Source organism: Budorcas taxicolor, chromosome 12 (genome assembly GCF_023091745.1).
Source record: "Budorcas taxicolor isolate Tak-1 chromosome 12, Takin1.1, whole genome shotgun sequence".
Taxonomy (NCBI): Eukaryota; Metazoa; Chordata; class Mammalia; order Artiodactyla; family Bovidae; genus Budorcas; species Budorcas taxicolor.
Window position 1 is genome coordinate 20,480,756 of NC_068921.1, and position 23,315 is coordinate 20,504,070.

Below are 23,315 nucleotides of genomic sequence, written 5' to 3' on the forward strand. Positions count from 1 at the left end.
AAAGAATTGATGCTTTTGAAGTGTGGTGTTGGAGAAGACTCTTGAGAGTCCCTTGGAATGCAAGGAGATCCAACCAGTCTATTCTGAAGGAGACCAGCCCTGGGCTCTCTTTGGAAGGAATGATGCTAAAGCTGAAACTCCAGTACTTTGGCCACCTCATGCAAAGAGCTGACTCATTGGAAAAGACTCTGATGCTGGGAGGGATTGGGGGCAGGAGGAGAAGGGGACGACAGAAGATGAGATGGCTGGATGGCATCACTGACTCGATGGACGTGAGTCTGAGTTGGTGATGGACAGGGAGGCCTGGCGTGCTGTGATTCATGGGGTTGCAAAGAGTCTGACACGACTAAGCAACTGAACTGAACTGATAGCATTGTTTGATGGGTGTCCCTGGTGGCTCAGAGGTTAAAGCATCTGCCTCCAATGCGGGAGAACTGGGTTCGATCCCTGTGTCAGGAAGATCCCCTGGAAGGAAATGGTAACCCACTCCAGTATTCTTGCCTGGAGAATCTCATGGACAGAGGAGCCTGGCAGGCTACAGTCCAAGGGGTCGCAAAGAGTCAGACACGACTGAGCTACTTCACTTCATAGCATTGTTTAGAATAACTGTTTGAAATAACCTAAATATTGCAGGTTAAGGAATGGGTGAGTAACCATGGTACATTAGCAGTGTGAAATAGCCTGTCTCCAATGATGGTTCTGGATGCCATGGGAAAGGTATTTATGGCAATCTCAACGGAGAAAAGCAGACAAAAATAGTTTTGTACTGTCCATTCTAAAGAAGATCAGTCCTGGGTGTTCTTGGGAAGGACAGATGCTAAAGCTGAAACTCCAATACTTTGGCCACCTCATGCGAAGAGTTGACTCACTGGAAAAGACTCTGATGCTGGGAGGGATTGGGGGCAGGAGAAGAAGGGGATGACAGAGGATGAGATGGCTGCATGGCATCACCGACATGAGTTTGAGTGAACTCTGGGAGTTGGTGATGGACAGGGAGGCCTGGCGTGCTGCGATTCATGGGGTCGAAAAGAGTCGGACACGGCTGAGCAGCTGAACTGAACTGAACTGACTGTGAAAACAACCACATAAAAACACATATTCAAACAGCCAATGGCTGGGAATGTTCAGAGAAAGATGAAAATAGCTCTAGAGCAATACCTCTCTGCCGCCTGCCCCAGAGCTGGCCTCTGGGTGCCCCTCCTCTACCAGAAAGGCTTCCTCTCTGCCAGGTGCTTCCTGCAGTCACCTTCAGTTGCATTTGTCTGCCCTGGTGGGAGGTAGGATGGAAACAGAGAATCTTTTCAGAAGGCCGAGATGATCTAGTGCTGCAGCATTTAACTATCTTCAAGATTAAACAAAAACGGATAAGTGCCTTAAGAGTTATGCATGTTACTCTTTCATTTGTGCAAAATAAGAGTAAGACACAGGAACTTGTTTGTGAATGGAAAAATTCTGGAAGAACAGATAAGAGACTGATAACAGTAACTACCCTGGGGGAGGGGGATTGGGGGTCTGGGGTAGCAGGGTGTCAAACTTATTCTTAAGTATGAGACACACACTTGGTACCTTTTCTAAAACCGTGTACAATTAAAATTTTATTTTTGAGAAGTTTAAATACGTAAATATCATGACTCTGACTTTGTAAACATCGCTTTTAAAAAGTCTTGACTTGTTACAAATCAACGTCTTCCAAAACAACAAATGTACATTTTGGGCCTCAAACTGTGCCCCTCTTTGGAGTAATGAGGACTAACCCCAATTTGAGGTCTGCTTTGCATGCATTTTGTCATGAATCACAAAGCACGCCAGATTCTGGCATTCATTCCAACGCAGAATGCAAGCGCTATCCAGAAACGTTGACGAGGAACAGCGGCATGAGGTTTCGGGTGTGACGGTTCTCGTCCTCAGGAGGAATTTGCGCCAGGCTTTGCGGCCGGCCAGGTGTGCGCGCGTCCGCCAGCCTACTGGGGCGGCGAGCGTCAAGCCTCCGGGTGCCCCATGGCCCGGAGACCCGGCCTCGCCGCGATCTCCCCGGGCCGCGCCCCGCCGCGCGCGCGGACCGCCGCTGGGAGCGCGGACCCGGAGCCTCCGGGCCCAGGCGACCCCGCCCCCGGGCCGCGTCACGGGGCGCCGCGGGTGAGCAGCTACCATTGGCCGAGCCGCGGAGGGGGGAGAGGCCGCGACCCTTCCCTGCCGGCGGGCGACGAGCCAGGGGGCCGGCAGCCTGGGCCCGGCGCTCAATTTAAACTCTGAAATCTGGGCCGCTGGCGGACTCCGGAAACGAGACGACGTTCGCCCGGCCGGCCGCGCGCCGCGGGCCCCGCCGCATTCCCGGAATCGACCCTTCTCCCGCCATTCGCCACCCGCGTCTCGCCGAGCCCGCGCTCCGAGGGCTGAGGCCCGCGGCTGCCGGGAGCGGACGAGTGGCATGGCGCGCGGCGCGGACGGCGGGGACGGGGCTCGCGTCTGGCAGCACGTGTTCCTGCTCCCAGGTAACCACGCCGGCCCCGGGGCGGCGGCGCGCGGGCGCGGCCCGGGCTCCTGCCCTGGGCGGCCCGGCCCGAGAGCGCGCCGGGCGGGTTCTCGGCGACGGGGCGCGCCCCCTCCGGCCCGCGGTCCCTCGCGCGCGCGCGAACCCTGACTCTTTGCGAGTCAGCGCTTGGCTAGGGGCTGCCGACCCCGGCCCTGCCCCCGCGGCCGCGCGTGGGGGACCCGAGTGTCACCCGGAACACGTGGTTCCTCCTCTTGGTCACAGTGCCCTCGGTTTCGCTTTTTTTTTTTTAAACCTGAGCCGGAAGCGCAGAAGCAGACCGAGTGGATTTTCCCCGTTCGGGTTCCTTGTGGATCGGGTGACCTGGAGGGAGCGGCGCAGGCTTGGGGAGGGCCGCGCGGGTTCAGGACCTGGGGGCCAGCGGCGAGGCCTGGAGGTGTCTGCTCTTGGGGTGTAATTTGGTATGTCCTAGACGACAGTTGTCTTAGCGTCTGAGCCCTACTAGATCGGAACCTAGAATCCAATAGGTTCGCATTGACCTGAAGGCTGTGCTGTCTTAACACTTTCCCTCCACTGGGACATGCCTTGATTTGTGAGGCTGCATGGTGGTGGGGGTTAGGACAAGGGTGATTCGGAGATTCAGGCAGGTAGCTAAGGATTGGAGCCAGCCTTGTCACCTCCCCGGGATGGTGACCACATCCAGGCCTGCAGGGGCTAGAGATGATGGACGTCAGTTGCCACCTATGATGGCATGAAGTGGCAGAATAAATGGAGTTTGGGACCAGGGAGTGCAAGCCAGAAAGTTTTGGCCTTTTCATAGGAGGATACATTGATTTGATGGCGTAATTGAATATAGGAAAGCCCATTCTTCTCTGTATCTAATTTTGAGATGTAGCTCAGCAAATGCAGTATTTTTGCAGTAAATGATACTCTGATGTCAGATGTAGTTGCCCAGTAATTTAGATTTTTATGTGTGCTTAGTTGCTCAGTCATGTCCGGCTCTGTGATCCCTTGGACTATAGCCTGCTAGGCTCCTCTGTCCCTGGGGTTTTTCAGGCAAGAATACTAGAGTGGGTAGTCATTTCCTTCTTCAGGGGATCTTCCTGACCCAGGGATGAAACCTGAATCTCTTACGTCTCCTACATTGGAGGCCGATTCTTTACCTTCTGAGCCATCAGGGAAGATTTTTATGATAGATATTGAAAATTATTACAGGATAATTTGTCAAGGATATTTAGTGTGTGTGTAACTTTTCTTCTCTTTGTAGAGAAGTATACATATCGTTGTCCCTTTATAAAGAAATATAACATATATATTGTTGTTTAATCATTTGGTCATGACCGGTCCGACTCTTTGTGAACCCATGAACTGTAGCCCGTCAGGCTCCTCTGTCCGTGGGATTTCCCAGATGAGAATACTGGAGTGGGTTGCCATTTCCTCCTCTAGGGGATCTTCCCGACCCAGGCCCAGATCATACCTGCCTCTCCTGCACTGGCAGGCAGATTCTTTACTGCTGAGCCACCTGGGAAACCCATGTACATATAGTAAAGTGTAAAAGTTTTAAGTGTGCAAGTCCATGAACTTTTCATATGTGTACACCCCTGTCACCATTCCACACATCAAGACCTAGAACTTATCCTGTGAGCTCCTCTTGCCTGTTCTAGATGGCCTCAGTAACCTCTATGCTGACCTCTGTCACCAGATATTTGTTCTGCCTGTTTGGTCAAGCACGTGATTCTTAACCCCTTGCATCTTTTACTCAGTGTTACGTCTGTGAGGCTCATCTATAGTCTGTAGCAGTGGTCAGGATTGTTGGTTCATTTGTGTTTTCCTTGCTGTGTCTATTTTATTGTATGCATAGTCATATTATTTTTTTCCACTACTGAGGATGGATATTTGGATTATTTTTTCCTGATTGTAACTATTACGAGTTGCTGCTACTGCTGCTAAGTCACTTCAGTCATGTCTGACTCTGTGCGACCTCATAGATGGCAGCCCATCAGGCTCCTCCATCCCTGGGATTCTCCAGGCAAGAACACTGGAGTGGGTTGCCATATCCTTCTCCAATGCATGAAAGTGAAAAGTGAAAGGGAAGTCGCTCAGTCATGTCCGACTCTTTTTGACCGCATGGACTGCAGCCCACCAGCCTCCTCCATCCATGGGATTTTCCAGGCAAGAGTACTGGAGTGGGGTGCCATTGCCTTCTCCGTATTAGGAGTTACACTTCTACGAACACTTTTATGAGGCTTTAAGTAGCAGGATGTAATCATTTCTCTGTGGTGCAAACCCAGGAGTAGAATTGCTGGCCCTGGATATCGTGTTTAGCTTTGGTGGACACTGCTCAACAGTTTTCCAAAGTGGTTGTACCGATTTATTTGCCCAGCTGTGTGAGAGTTCCCGTTGCTCCACATCCTCACTGGAGATGTTTGTAGTTTGTGTAAGGCAAATTAATGCAAAATTCAGGGTTTTCATAGAGTCTAGTAAATAGTAAAGGGATGCCTGATACCTGAGATTTTAATGGTGGGAACTCTAATCATTCAGAGTGCATAAAAATAATTCAGATACACATAATGGCTGAGAATAATTTGAATTTCTTGTTCTATTTAATAAGTATTGAAATTTTCATTCTTCAAGTATGTTTGTATCCTCATAGTATTAAACACAAAATCTTTAAGATAATTAAATATTGATTGCATCCCTGAAATTCTTAGGGTCAATATTTCTTCTTTCGGACCACAAGAATTTCAGTCCAGTTCGTGTTCAAAGCTGGGACGTACAGTGACCTTCAAACTCATTGGAGGAGGCTGAGCCAGCTGTTAAGAAACTGTTGAACAGTGTGGTCAGGCAGGCTGGCTCTGGAACACTTAGAACTTGAGCTCCTAGTGCCTGTAATTCTTCTAACTGGCCTTTACTGCCACCTGCAGGCTCTGGGAGTTACAGATGCCGGTGGTGTGATAGTTACCTCTGTGCAACTGTACTTCTCAAACTTGGGGGCATCAGTCACCTGGGGAACTGAGCCTCGGAGAGTCTCTGACTCAGTAGGTCTGGGGGCAGAATGCGCATTTCTAACAAGGTACCCAGTGATGCTGGTCAGAGGTTCCACTAGGAACCACTGCATAGGCCAGCCCTAGGGAGCTGGACTGGGAGATAGAAACAGCCAGCCTCAGGTTTAGCTGTCTTTATCTTTATGGTGGGTCAGAATTCCCACAGTCACGGGAGTACATGTAAGTACAGGGTACGAGGCCCATCTTCACAGACTTCTTGTTTTTCTTCCAGTAGATGAAAAGTCTGCCCCAGTAAGTTATGCATTTGAGTGGAGGAGAACCGTACCCTACCGCTGTTATTTGCTTGGTTGCTAAGTCATGTTCAACTCTTCGTGACTCCATGGACTGCAGCCTCCCAGGCTCCTCTGTCCATAGGGTTCTCCAGGCAAGAATACTGGGGCGGGTTGCCTTTCCCTTCTCCAGGGGACCTGACCCAGGGATCAAACCCATGGCTCCTACCGAATCTCCTGCATTGCAGGTGGATTCTTTCCTGCTGAATCAGTGGGGAAGCCCATACCTTGCCATACGACTGTATTATATCTTAAAGGACACAGTAAAGGACGTGTTAAAAAGTACTAGTTAGGTCTCTCTGCTGCTAGTTTTCAGTTTGTCTGAGAAGTCCAATATCCCAGAAAAACAAGAGCTGAAACTTGGAAGGGACACTTGTGAGGTAGTCAGACGTGGGGCCTTGATTTTTATAGGCCAGTGGAAACAGAACGGCCTCCCGTTTCAGCAAGGTAAGCATTTCTTGCAGTTTGGGTTGGTCTTCAACATTTCTCCCACATGGCCTGGAACACTAGCTGGTTTGCACTTTTAGTTGCTACAAGAGACCGTGAACATCTCTACTTTTTGGAATAAGGTAGAAGTTTCCAGCTCTCTTTGCTGCCCTAAAAGTAAATGTTTTAAGTTATATTTTTAATATTTTTCTCTAGTCCAAGTTTTGTATGCTTGTCGGTCCTAATAAGTTGGAGTGGATGCCAGCAGGAACGGATTCAGTGAATGCAGGAGAGAAGACTGGGTAGACTGCTCCTGTGGCTGAACTCTGTTACTTAGCCATCCCCAAGGAAACATGAAAGGCTTGGGAAACCCTAACGTTATGTGAGGGAAAAAGAAAGTACAGAAATGATCTCAGGGATCACGCTGAAATCTCGCCTTAGTCAGCCGCTGCCTGATTGGAGAGTCCAGGTCAAACTGGGCTTCCCTGATAGTTCAGATGGTGAAGAATCTGCCTATAATGTGGGAGACCTGGGTTTGATCTTTGGGCCAGGAAGATCCCCTGGAGAACGGAATGGCAACCCACTCCAGTATTCTTCCCTGGAAAATCCTATGGACAGAGGAGCCTGGCAGGCTACACTCCGTGGGGTTATAAAGAGTCAGACATGACTGAGCGACTAACACTTTCCCTTTCAGGTCAAACTGGATTAAACATCTTCAGCTGTAGACAAATTCTGCAATAAAGTTATTTCCCTTTACTTTATGGAAATACACGTTTTAAAGTATTTTAGGTATTTGGTATTTTTCCCTCACAGATCGCATTAGCAATGCCAGCTTTTGGAGGCGGAGTGCAGACGGAGTGCTGTCTGGGAGATTATTCCAGGCCTGCCTGCCTTAGACATTCCAAGTACAGAAACGACCCTTGCGTGTGAGGTGCCATGTTAATCACACATAATAATATCAGATTTGTCTCTCAAGAAGAAACACAAAAATAGATTTGTATGACTGCAAGCTTTAAAGCTATATTCTAATTAATGGATTAAAAAAGATTGAATTAAAAAGGAAAAACGAATTTCTTATTTAATAATAGAGAAAATTTATATTAATGTTACATTTGATTAAAGACTCATAGCTATTTTTTCATAGGCCCACAAGAAACACCTCTTGTTTGAAAAGTAAAAGTTTAATGTGGCAAAGAAAGAATTATTATAGACCCAAATGACTTTTCAATGACCCTAAAAAAATAAAACTTTTTTCCTCTTTTTACCTGAAGGCATATGGTTAGCCTCAGAAGAGTGTAAGCAGATTATTTTGTTCTTTGTCAATACCGTTTGCATGTATGTGTGTCTGTGCTTAGAATTACACCTTGTGGGCTGGAAGCTTCTCTGCTTCCAGAAGAGCTTGATCACCTGGGGGTAACCTGCGTTAAGTTGGCCAGAGACAGGGAACCTGGTGGGTTCATGTGCTGACTTTCCACAACTCCGAATCATTCAGCTCAGCTTCCTGGAAGATGTGTCGTTTATCGAATAGTAAGGCTGATGGCCGAGAGGGAGTCTCTGAGTTTTCCAGCAGAGTGTTTTTCACATGTTCCATACAAATCCTCAATCTGGTTTTGTCTTTATGAAACGTTTTTTGAGTTAACCTGGCTGACCTTTCTCCGATGACCGCTCACTGGACACGCTCCCCTTGCTCTCTGAGCACGTTCTGGAGTGAATGGACTCCATCAGTTGCCAGTCAGTATAATCCGGCGGTTTCCAGAGCTTGATCCGGTCCTGCTAGCAATTGTTCCAAAAGGCCTTGGATGTTTGTAAGTCAGGACTCAAGACTCCCACATATTTATCCTCCAGGGCAGAAAAGAATTCATAAAAGGAAAGTAAGACATGCTCATGATTTTTTTTTTTCCACTTGAATAGCAGAATAGGGACTGCTTGGTTCTCCCCCCACCCCTGCCACGCTCTGAGCGTTAACCATGATGTTTTAAGAAACAAACAGCTCATCAACGTTCTCGAAAGCCTGGCTATAATAAAAACACACCAAAAAGTAGATGTATACTATTTATGAGCTCTGTGTCCTTGGAAAAGCTGCTCGTTGTAAAGCCTCCTTTTCCTCATCTCTGCAGTGGGGAGAATAGTACTGGTCTCACGGGGTTGTCTGTTGGCTTGAATTAAATGTCAGCCCCCTCTTGGACCCCAACCTCTTAGCTCCCAGACCTGGGACAGAGGAGGCATGCAATGAACATTTGCTGAAAGAACAAATGCCTTTCATTCTATTTCTCCCCACAGCCTTTGTCTTTGCTCATACTGTCCTTTTTCTTCCCTTTCCCCTTCCATCCAAATTCTACCCTTAATTCAAGGCTTGGTTCGCCTTTGTCTTCCCTGAAGCTAAGCCTTTTGTATGTATCACAAAATAAATTCCAGTGTTCTCTTTTCTGTCTCTGCCTTGATTTCACTATTTACTCTTACTGTCTATTTACTGGATTCCTCAGTGAGATACTTAGCACTACTTTGGGGTTACACAGCTTCTCTTTCTTTGAGTGCCCATGACTTGTGCCTGCCTGGACCCCTGCGCACTCTTTTCCACATACTTTGCTTGGCAAAGAAATGTTGAAGAACACTTATCTCTAACCCAGCGCAGGTGTCACCTCCTGCAGGAAGCCTGCCTTCGGGGCTGCTCCCACTGTTAGTGTGCGACTTAGCCGCACCTCTCCCACCACCTACATGTTTCATCGCGGTTGTTCAGTTCGTTGTCGTTTATATATGAGTGTGTGTTGGATGCCCAGTGCGTGCCTGAAGCTGGGGAGGATCCCGGCACTTTCTCCCCGGTGGCCCCATTAGTTCCTCAGTGGTAGGCTCACCTCTGAAAGCATACATGCCACCAAACCCTTCCAGCGTTTTTTGTTCTGAGGTCCTCCATATGTCCTTTTAAAATACCTTTAAAAGGAAGGGCCTTTCTGTTCTAGGTGTGGCTGTTTGCTGAAGTGGAGTGAGCCCTCTGGTGAAAGGTTCTGACCTGCTCTGAGCCCATTTTCTACCTCCTGAACCTGCAAGGATCCGGGCCACTGAAGGCTCTCCAGCCAGAGTCAATCCCCCTGTGAGGGTCTGATGTCCCCACAGCTTTTGACAGGACTCTCTGCCATCTCCAGCTGCTCATTTAACCTCGGTTTTGACCATTTAACTGTTTATTTAACCACATTGTTCTCCAGTGTTTTTTTTCAGTAACATTTTTTAAGTTAGGACGATACATAGTGCAGAAATTTTAGTAATGCAGAAAAATATACAGAAAAAAGAGATTTGCCCATCATCCAGCCACTTAAAAATAACAATTTTAGGAATATTTTTTCTAACCTTTTTGTGTTGTTGGTGCCGTAGAATAAATCCCAGTGGCATTTTTTTTTTTTCTCATTTTTCTATTCCTGCTTTTATTTCACTGTTTACTCTTATTTGCTAGAACAGTGACTAAAACACTGAGGGACATTGAGGTTACACAAGAGTACTATGTGGCTCTGTGTGCTATACTTCTACATAGAATTAGGGAAGGATGGCTAGACTGATTTAATGCAGAGCTGTGTGTGTGCTGAGTCATTTCAGTCGTGTCTGACTCTGACTCTCTGTGACCCTGTGGACTGTAGCCCACCAGGCTCCTCTGTCCATGGGATTCTCCAGGCAAGAATACTGAAGTGGGTTGCCATTCTCTTCTCCATGGCATCTTCTAGGGGGCCAAAATTTTTTTCTCCTTTTTTTTGAGAAAGACAGAAACTCCATGACATGAATAAGCTGACAAAGAGAATCTGTAGGTCATACTTTGAGCATTGAAGAGGCTTGTGACGAGCCAAAATCAGATGGTGACTGCAGCCATGAAATTAAAAGACGCTTACTCCTTGGAAGAAAAGTTATGACCAACCTAGATAGTGTATTCAAAAGCAGAGACATTACTTTGCTGACTAAGGTCCGTCTCGTCAAGGCTATGGCTTTTACTGTGGTCATGTATGGATGTGAGAGTTGGACTGTGAAGAAGGCTGAGCGCCGAAGAATTGATGCTTTTGAACTATGCTGTTGGAGAAGACTCTTGAGTGTCCCTTGGACTGCAAGGAGATCCAGCCAGTCCATTCTGAAGGAGATCAGCCCTGGGATTTCTTTGGAAGGAATGATGCTAAAGCTGAAGCTCCAGTACTTTGGCCACCTCATGCGAAGAGCTGACTCATTGGAAAAGACTGATGCTGGGAGGGATTGGGGGCAGGAGGAGAAGGGGATGACAGAGGATGAGATGGCTGGATGGCATCACGGACTCGATGGACGTGAGTCTGAGTGAACTCTGGGAGATGGTGATGGACAGGGAGGCCTGGCGTGCTGCGATTCATGGGGTCACAAAGAGTCGGACACGACTGAGCGACTGAACTGAACTGTGACTAGTTTATTTATACTGTAAGAAATCAACCAAATAAGAATTGTCACTTCGCAGGGTGCTGCTGCTGCTGCTAAGTCATGTCAGTTGTGTCCGACTCTTTGTGACCCCACAGACGGCAGCCCACCAGGCTCCCCCGTTCCTGGGATTCTCCAAGCAAGAACACTGGAGTGGGTCGCCATTTCCTTCTCCAATGCATGAAAGTGAAAAGGGAAAGTGAAGTCGCTCAGTCGTGTCCGACCCTTAGTGACCCCGTGGACTGCAGCCTACCAGGCTCCTCCATCCATGGGATTTTCCAGGCAAGAGTACTGGAGTGGAGTGCCATTGCCTTCTCTGGCTTCACAGGGTAGGCAGTACATATTAGGAATGGCTTATCTTTACGAGTGGACAAAGAGAGAAAATTCAGTCAGATGCCAGAAGGGTGAAGATAAATTCATAGACCCATTGTGAACGTACGGCCAGGCTAGGATGTTTTGGAAGCCATTTGAGCTTGAATTTTTGAAGACAAGTGTGGTTTCCTGCAAGCGACCCTGGCACATTTGCCATAAGTAGGATGCTTGTTTGAATGGACCATGGGTCTACCTTAGTCTGGAAATTACTCTTTCTTTCATGTGGGACCAACACATCCTGATGGTGTGTTAGGAAACCTGACTATGCTTCTTCAGGACTTCCTTAGCAGGGCCATGTGTGCTTGGCAAAGGCTAGCTGTGTGGGGCAGGGTGGCGGGGTGGTGGAGAGCTCTGAGACCTCGGGAGTAGGGCGCCCCAGCACCCGGAGGTCCAGGGTGTGTGCCTGTCTCAGCGGTCACTTCGTCTTTTTAAACCAATTTCCTCCAGTCCGTATGAAACAGGCTGCATACACCCTGCACCCAGGCCTCAAACCTCCTGGTGTCTGCTGGCAGAAGCTGCCCCCTTCTCTTAGCTGTCTGTCTTCAAGACAGCCTTCTGACTGGTTCCCTGTGACTGCTTGTAACCCAGCCTCCACCCCCCGTGAGTTGTAACTGAGGAGCTGTGAGCTCCATGAGCAGCGTAGGTGGGAGAGGAGGACCACAGAGGGTGCTGAGGGTGTCCCCTTTGTCCAGAAGAAGGAAAAAGTGCAGGGCGGATGGCCCAAGAGCCAGCCCCTGCCTTCACTCAGCCGTGAGACCCAGCTCCAGCCAGGAGCCTCAGCCACACGTGACCTGGCCTGTCCTGGTAATTGGTAGTCTTTGAATGGCACAGAGGTACGGCAGTGCCTGTGTGCCCAGTCACTTTAGTTGTGTCCAACTCTCCTTGCTTTGCCAAGGTTTATATCATTTTTAGGAAACCCACCTGCTAGGCCCGTATCTTCCATCTCTTACACTGTTATAATACACGCTGGTATATGTTATTGTATTTGACCCTCACGGCAACCATGGGAAGTAGTCCACAGAGGCTTTCCCCATTTTAAAGACTTCAAGAAGTCAAATAATCTGCCCAACCCTCAATAGGAGTTAAGGGGCAGAGACCGCCAGCTCTCCCAGGTCTTCCAGGCCCTCTGCTCTGTGTGCAAGGCCACTCTGCCTGCAGCTGATGGTCCTCTCCCCCATGGGGGCAGTGGGAGGGCCAGGCTGAGTGCCCTCCATTGTCAGTGTGATGACTGGGAGCCAGACTCACCTCCTTTCCATGAACCAGCGCTGTTATTGGACATCCCAGCCAGGTCTATCCTTTCTACCTCTCCAGGATTCTCCTGCGTCCCACGTATTTCAAGGCCTCGGCTCCATCTCCTTATGTTGCTGACCTTTGTGGCTTTGAGTGGTTGCAAACCTGGAGTTCTGCATTAGTTTAGTGCACAAGCCATTCCTAGAAACATGGCCACTGATAGGTCAGCCTTAAAAGAAAAGAGATTTTATCTCCTGTGGTCTTGGCTCAGGAGGTCTTGGCACTTTTATTTTTTCTTCAAAACTTCAAAATGAAAAGATATTCTTAGAGGAACCCGTTACTGGGAAATTGTTTCCCTAGTCCATGCCACTCCAGCTTTTCTTGGTTTGCCTCCTGTAGTGGTTGAGCAAGCTGAGAGCTTCAAAGCAGGGAAAATGACCCAGATCTCTTTGATAATAGTGCTGACATCTTGGGAAGGGAAGGCGTATAGTTGTTACTGAAATTAGCATTCCTGGAAGCGGCAAGTAGCTTGAAAACTGTGCTGATTTGTCTTGCATGCCTTATACTTGTGTCCTAGCAAAGCCTTCCCAAGGAGATATCCCTGGCTATCAGGCAGAAAGAACCAGCGGATCTGAGTATATTCTAATGACTGGAGTCTAAAAACAAACTGAGACCTATTTTAGAGCACAGCATTACATGAGCATGAGAGTGATAATCTTTTTTTTCTTTTTTTTCCCCTGCTGGATATTCTTAAGAAACCTGAATAGCCTTGATATGGTATCTAAAAATAAAATGAGTGGTGCTTTGATGTCTGTTCCTTCTTCTCCATGTAACAGTGGGTGTGTGTTTCTCAGCGCTTATCTGCTATGTGCCAAAAATCAGACAGGGTCAGGAACAAATGCGCATGGCTTCCAAGTCATGAGAACACTTGGCAAAAAGGTGGCTCTTCTCTTTCCCCCTGTTTCGTGTCTTTGAACGGTATGAAGAAACTTGTCTTAACCAGGAGAGGGATAAGAAACAGCTGCCAGGTTTAAAAACTAGTTGATAAATATCTGCAGATGAAAAATAATGTTCCATTTTGGCTTGTGTAATACTTTACAAGTAACCTTTCAAAATTACTGAATGGTTTTATTACAGAGTGAATATTTAGAGAGGAACATAATCATGTAACTGAAAAATACCTTGATTTGATACATTGAACTATTTTATATTTTGTATTTACTGTTATCTACTGAGTTTGCTTTCACTTATTTAAAGCAATGTCAGTTACCTCTTGTAAATATTGAACTTTGTTTTCTTCCTAATGAACATGTTTTGTCATGTACTATTCTTTTCTTACCCTCTGAAATCACCATCTACACATCTTCATTAAAAATTACTGAAGGTTAAGTCTGTGCTTTTGATTATGTGCTGTACCCTAATTTTTAAGCATTAAAATGTCATAGATAATTGGGGGCAGGGCTATATACAGCTGTGCATAGGATATTGTAATAGGAAGATCAGTTTCTTTTCTTTCTTTTTTTTTTTTTAGCAAACTTCACTTAACTGTTTTTATCACCAGTGTTTCTTATATCTCACAATAGATTTCTCTCATCCTTCTTTTATATATTTTTTGATCCTGTCTTTTTCTCTTTCTCCTTTTCCTCAGCTCCCCCTCCTTCCTCTTCCTTTCACTTCACCCCCTGGCATTGTGGGGTACGGGCTGGCTTGGAGTGAGGGCAGCTCATTCAGCAAGAAGACTCTAAGAAGGACAGGATAGGGCTTTGAGGTGTTAGTGTCACAGGAGAGCAGTTATACCAAGATAATTATTGTGCTTCAGAGCTTCCTTCTCATTTCCTGAGTTAAGAAGGAAGAGTCTTCAGATTAAGAGTTTCTCTAAAGGATCATAGTTTAAAAATGTTGCCTGATTTAAATATTGGCTCTCTGTATAGCTGAATAGCTCTATGACCTTGGACAGGTTTCTTAACTTCAGTCAAATTTTTCATTAAAAAATTGGAAGTTAAAATTGTACCTCCCTCATGGAGGTATATTATGTATACGTATATGTGCGTATGCATATCTGCGTGCTCAAGTCACTTCAGTCGTGTCCGATTTTCTTCGTGACCCCGTGGACTGTAGCCTGACAGACTCCTCTGTCCATGAGATTCTTCAGGCAAGAATACTGGAGTGGGTTGCCATGCCCTCCTCTGGGGGATCTTCCCGACCCAGGGATTGAAATCGCAGCTCCTGCAGCTCCTGCATTGCAGGTGGATTCTTGACTGCTGAGCCACCAGGGAAGCCTATGTTTATTGTATATGTATATAAAGGTCTAAATGCTATATACAAATGAGCTGTTGTTTTACGTTTACTGTACACAGTTGTCTCTGTGTCATTGTATGTTTTCTTTAAAGTTCACGTGTCAGGAAAGTAGCAATCAGAGTTCCCTCTTTGTTGAGGGGTTCAGATCGGGATGGTAAACAGATGGAAGGTTTGCCTGTAGGGTTGATGGTGACCAGTGAGACATAAGGTTGGATCTTTACAGGGAAGACGGAGACCATAAGGAAACTATGTGGAACTGGTTAGACACAAGAAACTTAAGTGGCAGGGCTTGAGATAATGGGGAAGTTTAAGATACTATTGAATCTAAAGTGGCACAAAAGACTCAGTACCCGCTTCTGATTTGTCTGAATTTTTTGTTTTTGTGAAAACAGTTTTAGCCAGCATGGCTTATGATGTCACCTCTTATGTAAGAGAAAACAGTCAAAAAAAAAAAGAAAGAGTAAAGCTTACTTTTTAAAAAATAAAATGTGAAGTCTTATTTTACTCAGCATGGTTTTAGAAGGTGTTCCACATGAGTATATATTCCATATAAATGAAGTTTGGCTCATTAAATATAAAAAGTTTCTTTTATCATTTCTTACTGAGAAATTTTTCTAAAAATCAAACAACACATTCATGTAACATTTATCAAGCACATTGAATGTGCCAGAAACTGCTGAGTATTTAATATATGTTATCCTAATTTTTGCACATAAAATGCTTTGCGTTCTGGTTTCTTGAATATGTTTTTGTTGTTTAGTTGCTAAGTTGTGTCCAACTCTTTTGCGACCCCACATACTGTAGTCCGCCAGGCTCCTCTGTCCGTGGAGTTCTCCAGGCAAGAATACTGGAGTGGGTTGCCATTTCCTTCTGCAGGGGATCTTCCCCACCCAGGGATTGAACCTGCATCTCCTGTGTCTCCTGCATTTGCAGGCAGATTCTTTACCACTAAGCCAGCAGCAAAGACTATACAGGCATAATTTTATTGTGTTTTGCTTTCTGTGCTTTGCAGTTACTGCATTTCTTTTCTTTCTTTATTTTTTTTTTAATTAACAGTTTGTGGCAACTCTGCTTTGGGTAAGTCTATTGGTACCATTTTTCCAACAACATTTGTTCAGTTCATGCTTCTGTGTCACATTTGGTAATTTTTAGGATATTTCAAACTTTTTCATTATTATATTTGTTGATCAGTGATCTTTGATATTACTGTTGCAAAAAGATTATGACTGAAAGAGCAAATGATAGCTTTTTTAGCAATAAAATATTTTTAAATTATACTTTTTTAGGCATGATGCTATTATATACTTAATAGACATAACTTTTATGTGCACTGGGAAACCAAGAAGTTTGTGTGACTCACTTAATTGCAATATTCACGTTGTTACAGTGGTCTAGGACTGAACCCACAATATCTCTAAGATGTGCCTCCACTGGTACTGATTTAGCCTCCTCTTGGAAAGCTAATTGTTAGGCCCTTTGGTCAGTTCTGTGCTTGGATTCTTTGACTTTTATATTTTGACCTGAATATTTCTAGCACACTCTTAATGTTTCCACAGAGTTAAGAGCAAGGAAACTGATTCTTAACTGAGTGCTTATTGCATGTTCTAGGCACTTTCACATTGAGTTAAGCCTAACAAAAACCTATAAATTAATTATTGTGCCCATTTTGTAAATGAAATAAGTGAGGTACAAGAGATTGAATATCTTGCCCAAGGCTGCACTGCTGAGTAAGAAGAGGAGCTGGGAATAGATTATGGATCTGTCTGACTTAAGACCTTGTGTTCTTTCTGTGCTGACCTGATTAAAGAAATAGATATCAATTAAAAATAGTTTATAGAGGAAAACCCTTCTTAACACTCCTACTTTTCTGATTCTTTCCGACTAGTCTAAAAGCAGATTTTTTTCTTCCTTAATTAATTTAGCTGTCTTTCAGCTGTGCTGAAGGTACACAGAAAAGTTAAAGGAAAAAACGGAGATTTCAAGCTTGATAGGTAAGGGACTAGCCCAAGGGATGACCCAGGATTTTCCTAATTTAAATGAGAAATTTTAAACTCTGTATCTTTGACAGAGCCTTTAGTTTAGAGTCAAAACTAACCTTATGTGCTTCAGGCACACACACAAAATTATCAGCTAAGCATTGTAGCAATAAGAGTTGTTTTTTCATACCAAGCCTTCACAATCTGGTGGTGGTAGATCCATCCCTCCTTAAAAGCAGTGAAAACATTGGCAGAGATGGCCAAAATCAGCTATTTCCGAACTCTTGAAATTTGCCAAAGGCTTCCAACAATTGAGGAGTGTTTATTCAAGAAAAACTGCTGAATCTCATTGAGCAGGGTTTGTGGCATTGCAACTTGAACTGCGCTCATCTCTCTTTGCTCAGGTCTGCAGTAACCTTGAAAACCAGCAGGCTTGCAACCACTGGATGGGCAGGGCTTGTTTGGGGGCGCCTCAAAAAAAGAAAAAAAAGGCCTATTCCGAAAGCATTGTCCCTATTTGACCTGTTGTCCAGCTCCCTGGAAAAGCCCTGTTTCATTGTCACTTGACCTGACGGGAGCTCAGAACTTGATCTTCAGGAAAACCCTGTCCTCAGGGCCTTGGTCAAAAACAATCAGTGGCAACTGATACTCAGCTGCTGAGGGGTCAGTAGCAGTTGTGGAAATAAGAACCTGACCCAAAACTAAAGAGGAGGATATGAGAGTTAAACCTCCATAAAAGACTTCGAAAAGCCGTTAGTATAGCCACTTCAGCTGTCCTTGCCCATTGGCAGAGACTCTTGCAGGTGGTAAATGTATTAAACATTCCTATTAAAAAGGTGGAGACTGACGGGATGGAGAGGGAGGAACATGATCCAACTGTGTGCTATCTACAGGTCACACACTGGAGAGTCAAAGACACAAACAAGTTGAAAGTAAATGGATAAAAAAGATACACTGTGTAAATGGTAACCACTAGAGAACTGAAGTGGCTGTACTAATATCAGATGATACAGACTTTAAAGCGTTGTTACTGGACAGGAAGAGGGATGCATTGTAATGATAATTAGGAAGCTATAACAGTTATAAACATATGACCTAATGACAGAGCCCCAAAATGCACGAACCAAAACCTGACGGAGTTGAAGGGTGATACGGAAATTTGAACAGTAATAGTGGGGGATTTCAATCATCCATTTCAATATGGACAAAACAACTAGGAGGAAGATCATTGAGGAAATAGAAGACTTGGCAGTCTATAAACCAGTAAGACCTAAGAGACATCTATAGAATGCTCATTCAAGAACATTCTCCACAACAGACCGTATTCAAGACCATAAAACAAACCTCAATAAATGTCAAAGGACTGAAATTGTACAACGTGTGCTCTCTAAAGATAGTGAAGTGACATAGGCAATTAATAGAAGAAAATGTGGGGAATTCACAAATATGTGGAAATTTTAAGTTTGCATGCTTCTAAAAATCGGTGAATCAAGGGAGAAATTACAAAGGAAGCTAGAAAGTACTTTGAAATGAAAGAAAATGAAGCACAGTGACATAGGAATGCAAGTAAAGCAGTGTTCAGAGCAAAATGTTTAGCTGTACATGCCTGTATTAAAAAAGAAGGATCTCAAGTCAGTAACCTAATCTTTCATCCCAAGAAACTAGGAAAAGAAGAACAAACTGACACCGAAGCATTCAGTTCAGTTCAGTCGCTCAGTCATGTCCAGCTCTTTGCGACCCTATGAACCACAGCATGCCAGGCCTCCCTGTCCATCACCAACTCCCGGAGTCCACTGAAACCCATGTCCATTGAGTCAGTGATGCCATCCAACCATCTCATCCTCTATCATCCCCTTCTCCTCCTGCCCTCAATGTTTCCCAGCATCAAAGTCTTTTCCAATGAGTCAGCTCTTCGCATCAGGTATCCAGAGTAATAGAGGGGAAGAAATAAAGATTAGAGAAAAACAACACAGAAAAGAAAAAAAAATCAATGAAAACAAAAGTGGCCCTTTTGAAAAGACCAGCAAAATTTTGCAAATCTTTAGCTAGACTGACCAAGAAACAGAAAATTAAAATTACTGTTTATCAGTAAAATCAGGGATGAAAGACAGTGCACCATTACTGATCTTATAGAAATTAAAAAAAGGAACAGAAGGGAATACTGTGACCAACCAACAAAGTAGATAGTTTAGGTGAACTAGGTAAATTCCCAGAAAAGCATAAACTACAAAAGCGGACTCAAGAAGAAATAGACGATTTGAACAGACCCGTAGCAGATAAAGGCTTCCCAGGCGGTGCTAGTGGTAGAGAATCACCTGCCAGTGCAGAAGATGCAAGTGACGTGGGCTCGGTCCCTGAGTCGGGAAGACCCCCTGGAATAAGAAATGGCACCCCACTCCACTGTCCTTGCCTGGAGAATCCCATGGACAGAGGAGCCTGGTGGGCTACAGTCCATGGGGTCACAAAGAGTCCGACACAACTGAGTGGCTGAGCACACAGAGCAGGTGAAGGCGCTTCCCGGTGGCGCCACTGGTAGAGAACCCACCTGCCAGTGCAGACACGGCAGAGAGACGACGTAATCGCCGGGTCAGGAAGATCCGCTGGAGGAGGGCATGGCAGCCCACTCCTGTGTTCTTGCCTGGAGAATCCCATGGACAGAGGAGCCTCGTGGGCTATGGTCCATAAGGTCGCCAAAAGTTGGGCATGACTAAAGTGACATTACACACACACACACACACACACACACACACAGCAGGTAAAGAGATTAGATTAGTAAATTTAAACTCTTCCATAGAAAAAACCCCAGTCCCAGAGTGCTTCACTGGTAAAACCTAAACACTGAACAAATTAAAACCAACTCTTTACAAGCTTTTCTCCAAAGACGAATAAAGAGAGACTACTTCTCAATTCACTCTGTGAGGCCAGTATTACCCTCATACCAAAACCAGACAGAGATGTCATAAGAAAACTACAGACTATCCCTTATGAACATAGATGCAAAAATTCTCAAAAAGTGACAAATCGAATCCAGGAGTGTGTAAAAAGGATTATACATCATGACCAAGTAGGATTTGTCCTAGGAATATAAGGTTGGTTCAACATACCAAAATCACTTAATGTAATATACTATCTCAGAAAAAAAAAAAAAAAAGACCCCAAACCACATAATCATCTCAGTAGCCATAGGAAAAATATTCAAGAAAATACTCTTCATGATTACAAACACTCAAAAAATTAGGAATAGGAAACTTTCTTGGTCTGTTAAAGGGCATCCATAAAAAATCCCCACAGCTAACATATTTCATATTTTTTATGTATTGAAGTAAAGATACTTTAGATACATTGGGTTAAATATATCACTGAAAATTTATTTTACATATTTTTAATGTGGCTTCTAGAGAATTTTTAATTGCATTTGTGACTCATGTTTGTGGGATGCATTTTATTTGTGTTTGACAGTGCATTTCTGGACACGGGGCCTCTCAGATCTGAGTCCTACTCCCTGCCCTGTAGGACTGGATTATGAGACACAGGGCAGAGGCTTGAGGGACTCAGGTGAAGAAGCAGCAGTCAGGAAGATGAAGGGGCGTCTGAAATGCAGTTTTTCTCAGAGGGGTTTGTTTTATTCACGGCTCTATCCTCAGTGCCTCGGATAGTCAAACTGGTAATAGAGTGGGTTTCGATAAGAGGATAGTATTTATTACTAAATGGTTATTTAGTCAGCATCTGATCTTTGCTGTAGGTACCTAGAAAATGAGAATAGTGCAGTTTAGTGAGCACAGACGTGGCTTTTGATAAGCATCCAGCCATGAGATGAGTGTACAGACGTCTTGGAGGACGCAGGGAAACTAGACAGTGGTAGCTGCCATTTAACAAAATCTTTGTTGCCAGGTGTTTTGATAGTACAAGGCAAAATCTTTGCCTAATAATTTTTTTTTCAGTATTTAGGGAGACTATATCTGATGTAAAATTAACTGATTTCCAAATATTGGCACCTAATTCAATTTTTTTTTAATGTGTATATCAAACAAAACCTGCCTGTACACTGGATTTGGCCCCAAAGCCAACGGAATGTCTGACTGGTAAAGTGAATATATAGTTCCTTTGAACTCTTAGGCATCAAAGCAAAGGACTCAACCAGTGCTACACACAGGAAGCCTTCCTTCCCAGACCTCCTTATCTGTATTATATCCTGTCACAAGATCTCATAGTCCATGTATTTCTTCTTCTCAGCAGTTGTTAACGTTTGATGTCTACATTTGTGTGATTATTTGATTCTAAGATATGTCTCTTCCATAGGACATCCAAACACTCCTCATGGACAGGACCTGGGTCTGTTTTTACTAACCAGTAATTAACAAATAAATGAATAAATTGAACAGGAGAGATGAATTTTGAAATGCATTCTGTATTTTAGTTAAAGAGTATAGCATCTTACTTGGAATTCTGTGTTGAAAGATTACATCCAATAACAAGTTGTTTTGTTGGCTCTGTATGAGAAAAGATGACTTTTTTCCCCATTACACAGACATTTCACTGTTATCTACATTAATATATCTTAAAGCATATTTCAGAGCACTCTGGCATTTGCAGCAGAACACATTAATGTCAGTATTTATTTGTACTTAGTAATTCCAGAGTTCTTATAGTCTGACATGTTAGGCTATAGCTAATCCTCTGGACTTACTGCTCTTCCTGGGAAAAATAGAAACACTGCTTCCCTTGAATGGTTATTACAAATATCTTTTTAAGATTTTGGATATTTGTAAAGTTTGATTATTTTAAGCTCTGGGAGGGGAAGGGAAGGGTGGGAACTGGCAGGCATCACTAGAAGCACAGTTTTCAATTGAAAAACAGAAAGAAACAAGAATCAATAATAATCTGCCACGTTCAAGTTGAAATATTTACTGTCATACCAAAATAAAATAAAGTCTGTCTTGCTGAAAAAGAGAGGTCACCTTTTCTCTGCCTTAAGACAGAATGAAGAAATGTGACTCTGGGGAAGTGAGAAACAGCAGGCAGGAGGGGGAAGGAGAGGAGACCACAACCGGCTGCAGTCTCCTGGAATCGTCGTTAACGGTGCTAACCCTTATCCTTTATGTTTTTGTAAGCTGCAGAAAAGAAAGCCTTAAAAGATTTCTTAAAATTGAGTCTGTATGGTTCCGTTTACATAGCATTCTCAAAATGACAGCATTTTCGAGATGGAGAACGGATTAGCGGTTGCCCAGGATTAGAGGTAGGGCAAACGGTTCTATCAGTTTTTGCTCTGTGTATCTTAAAGCTCTCTGTGTGTGTAACTGGAAACATCTAGGGTATCCTCCTGATCCTTCCATCATTATGAAATAGCCTTCTTTATCCCTGGCCATATCTTTTGTCCGTTATTAACAGAGCCATTGCATCTCTTCTTTAATTAGTTTAGCATGATAACCACACTCATTCTTCCTCCTTTCAATCAACATGTGTCTTTATATATAAAATGTGTTTCTTATAGGGAGCATATAATTTTATCTTACTTGTTTACCTGGTCTGACAATTTCTGCCCTTTCAATGGAATGTTCACTCCGTTTACCTTGAATGTGATTACCGATGTGGTTAGGTTTGAGTCTTTTATTTTGCTATTTGTTTTCATTTGTTTCATCTGTTCTTTGTACTGCTTTAACTCCCTTTCTGCCTTCTTTTGAATTCAGTGCTTTTTATGATTCTGTTTCATCTCCATTGTTGTCTTTTTAGTGATACCATTTTTGTTTTGTTTTGTAGTTTTTACCGGCGCCTTTGGGTTTACTGTCCACATATTTAAATGATTACATCTACCTTCAAGTGATGTAACACCACCCCACATATAGTACAAAAAACATTCAATGGTGTGTTTTCATTTCTCCCGTCCTGGTCTTTATGCTATTATTGTCGTATATTTCATTTATGCATAGATTATAAACCCTGCTGCACTAAATTGTTACTTTTGTTTAGCCAGTGATCTTTAAAGAGATTTAAATAATAATAAAAGTTATTTACCTCTGCAGTCACCATTACCAGTGTTTCTCATTCCTCTGTTTAGATTCCTATTTTCCTGGGGCTTCCTGTGCCTTCTAGCAGAACTTCCCTTAGCATTCCTTGTTGTGTGGGTCCGTTGATGATTATTTTTTCCAGCCTTTGTATGTCTGAAAGAATCTGTTGACCACCTCCACTTTTCAAGGGTATTTTCTGTGATTTCATCATGTGTTCTTTTAGTATTTTAAAGATATTTCTCCATTATCTTCTGCTTTACATTGTTTCCAATAAGAAATTTGCTCATTTTAAACTTTGTGTTTCAGTACTTAGTGTCATTGTTTTCTCTCTGCTTTTAAGATGTTTTCTTTAGTACTGGTTTTGAACTGTTGATTCTGATGCATAGTTTTATTCCTGTTTCTTGTGCTTTGGGTTTATTGAACTTCTTGAATGTTTAGGTTTATAGTTTTCATCAAATTCAAAAATATTCTGCCGTACTTTCTCCAAGTTTCTTGTTTCTCCCCTCTTCTCTTTCAGGAGCTCCAGTTGCACATATATTATTAGGATGCTTGAACTTGTCCTACAGTTTGCTGATATTTTATTTTTAGTTCTTTTTTATTTTTTTCTGTGTTTTCATTTTAGATAGTTTCTGTTGCTCTGTCTTCAAGTTTATTAACCTTATGCCATTAATTGCATCTGGTATATTTTTCATCTAAACTTGGGTCTTAAAAAAATCTTCTATGTCTCTAGTTTTTTAGTACCTGAGGAATACTGTTTTTAATTCTTT

The 23,315-nt window shown here is 43.8% G+C and overlaps 1 protein-coding gene across 1 annotated transcript in view; it reads left to right on the forward strand.

The window, feature by feature from the left end:
* The first annotated feature begins 2,216 nt into the window (after window positions 1–2,216).
* RNASEH2B (ribonuclease H2 subunit B) overlaps window positions 2,217–23,315 on the forward strand; it is a 61,910-nt gene continuing 40,811 nt past the window's right edge. Inside the window, exon 1 of the mRNA XM_052650169.1 lies at window positions 2,217–2,492. Within this exon, the coding sequence (XP_052506129.1) occupies window positions 2,429–2,492 (64 nt within the window). The 5' untranslated portion in view covers window positions 2,217–2,428. The remainder of the gene's footprint in view (window positions 2,493–23,315) is intronic.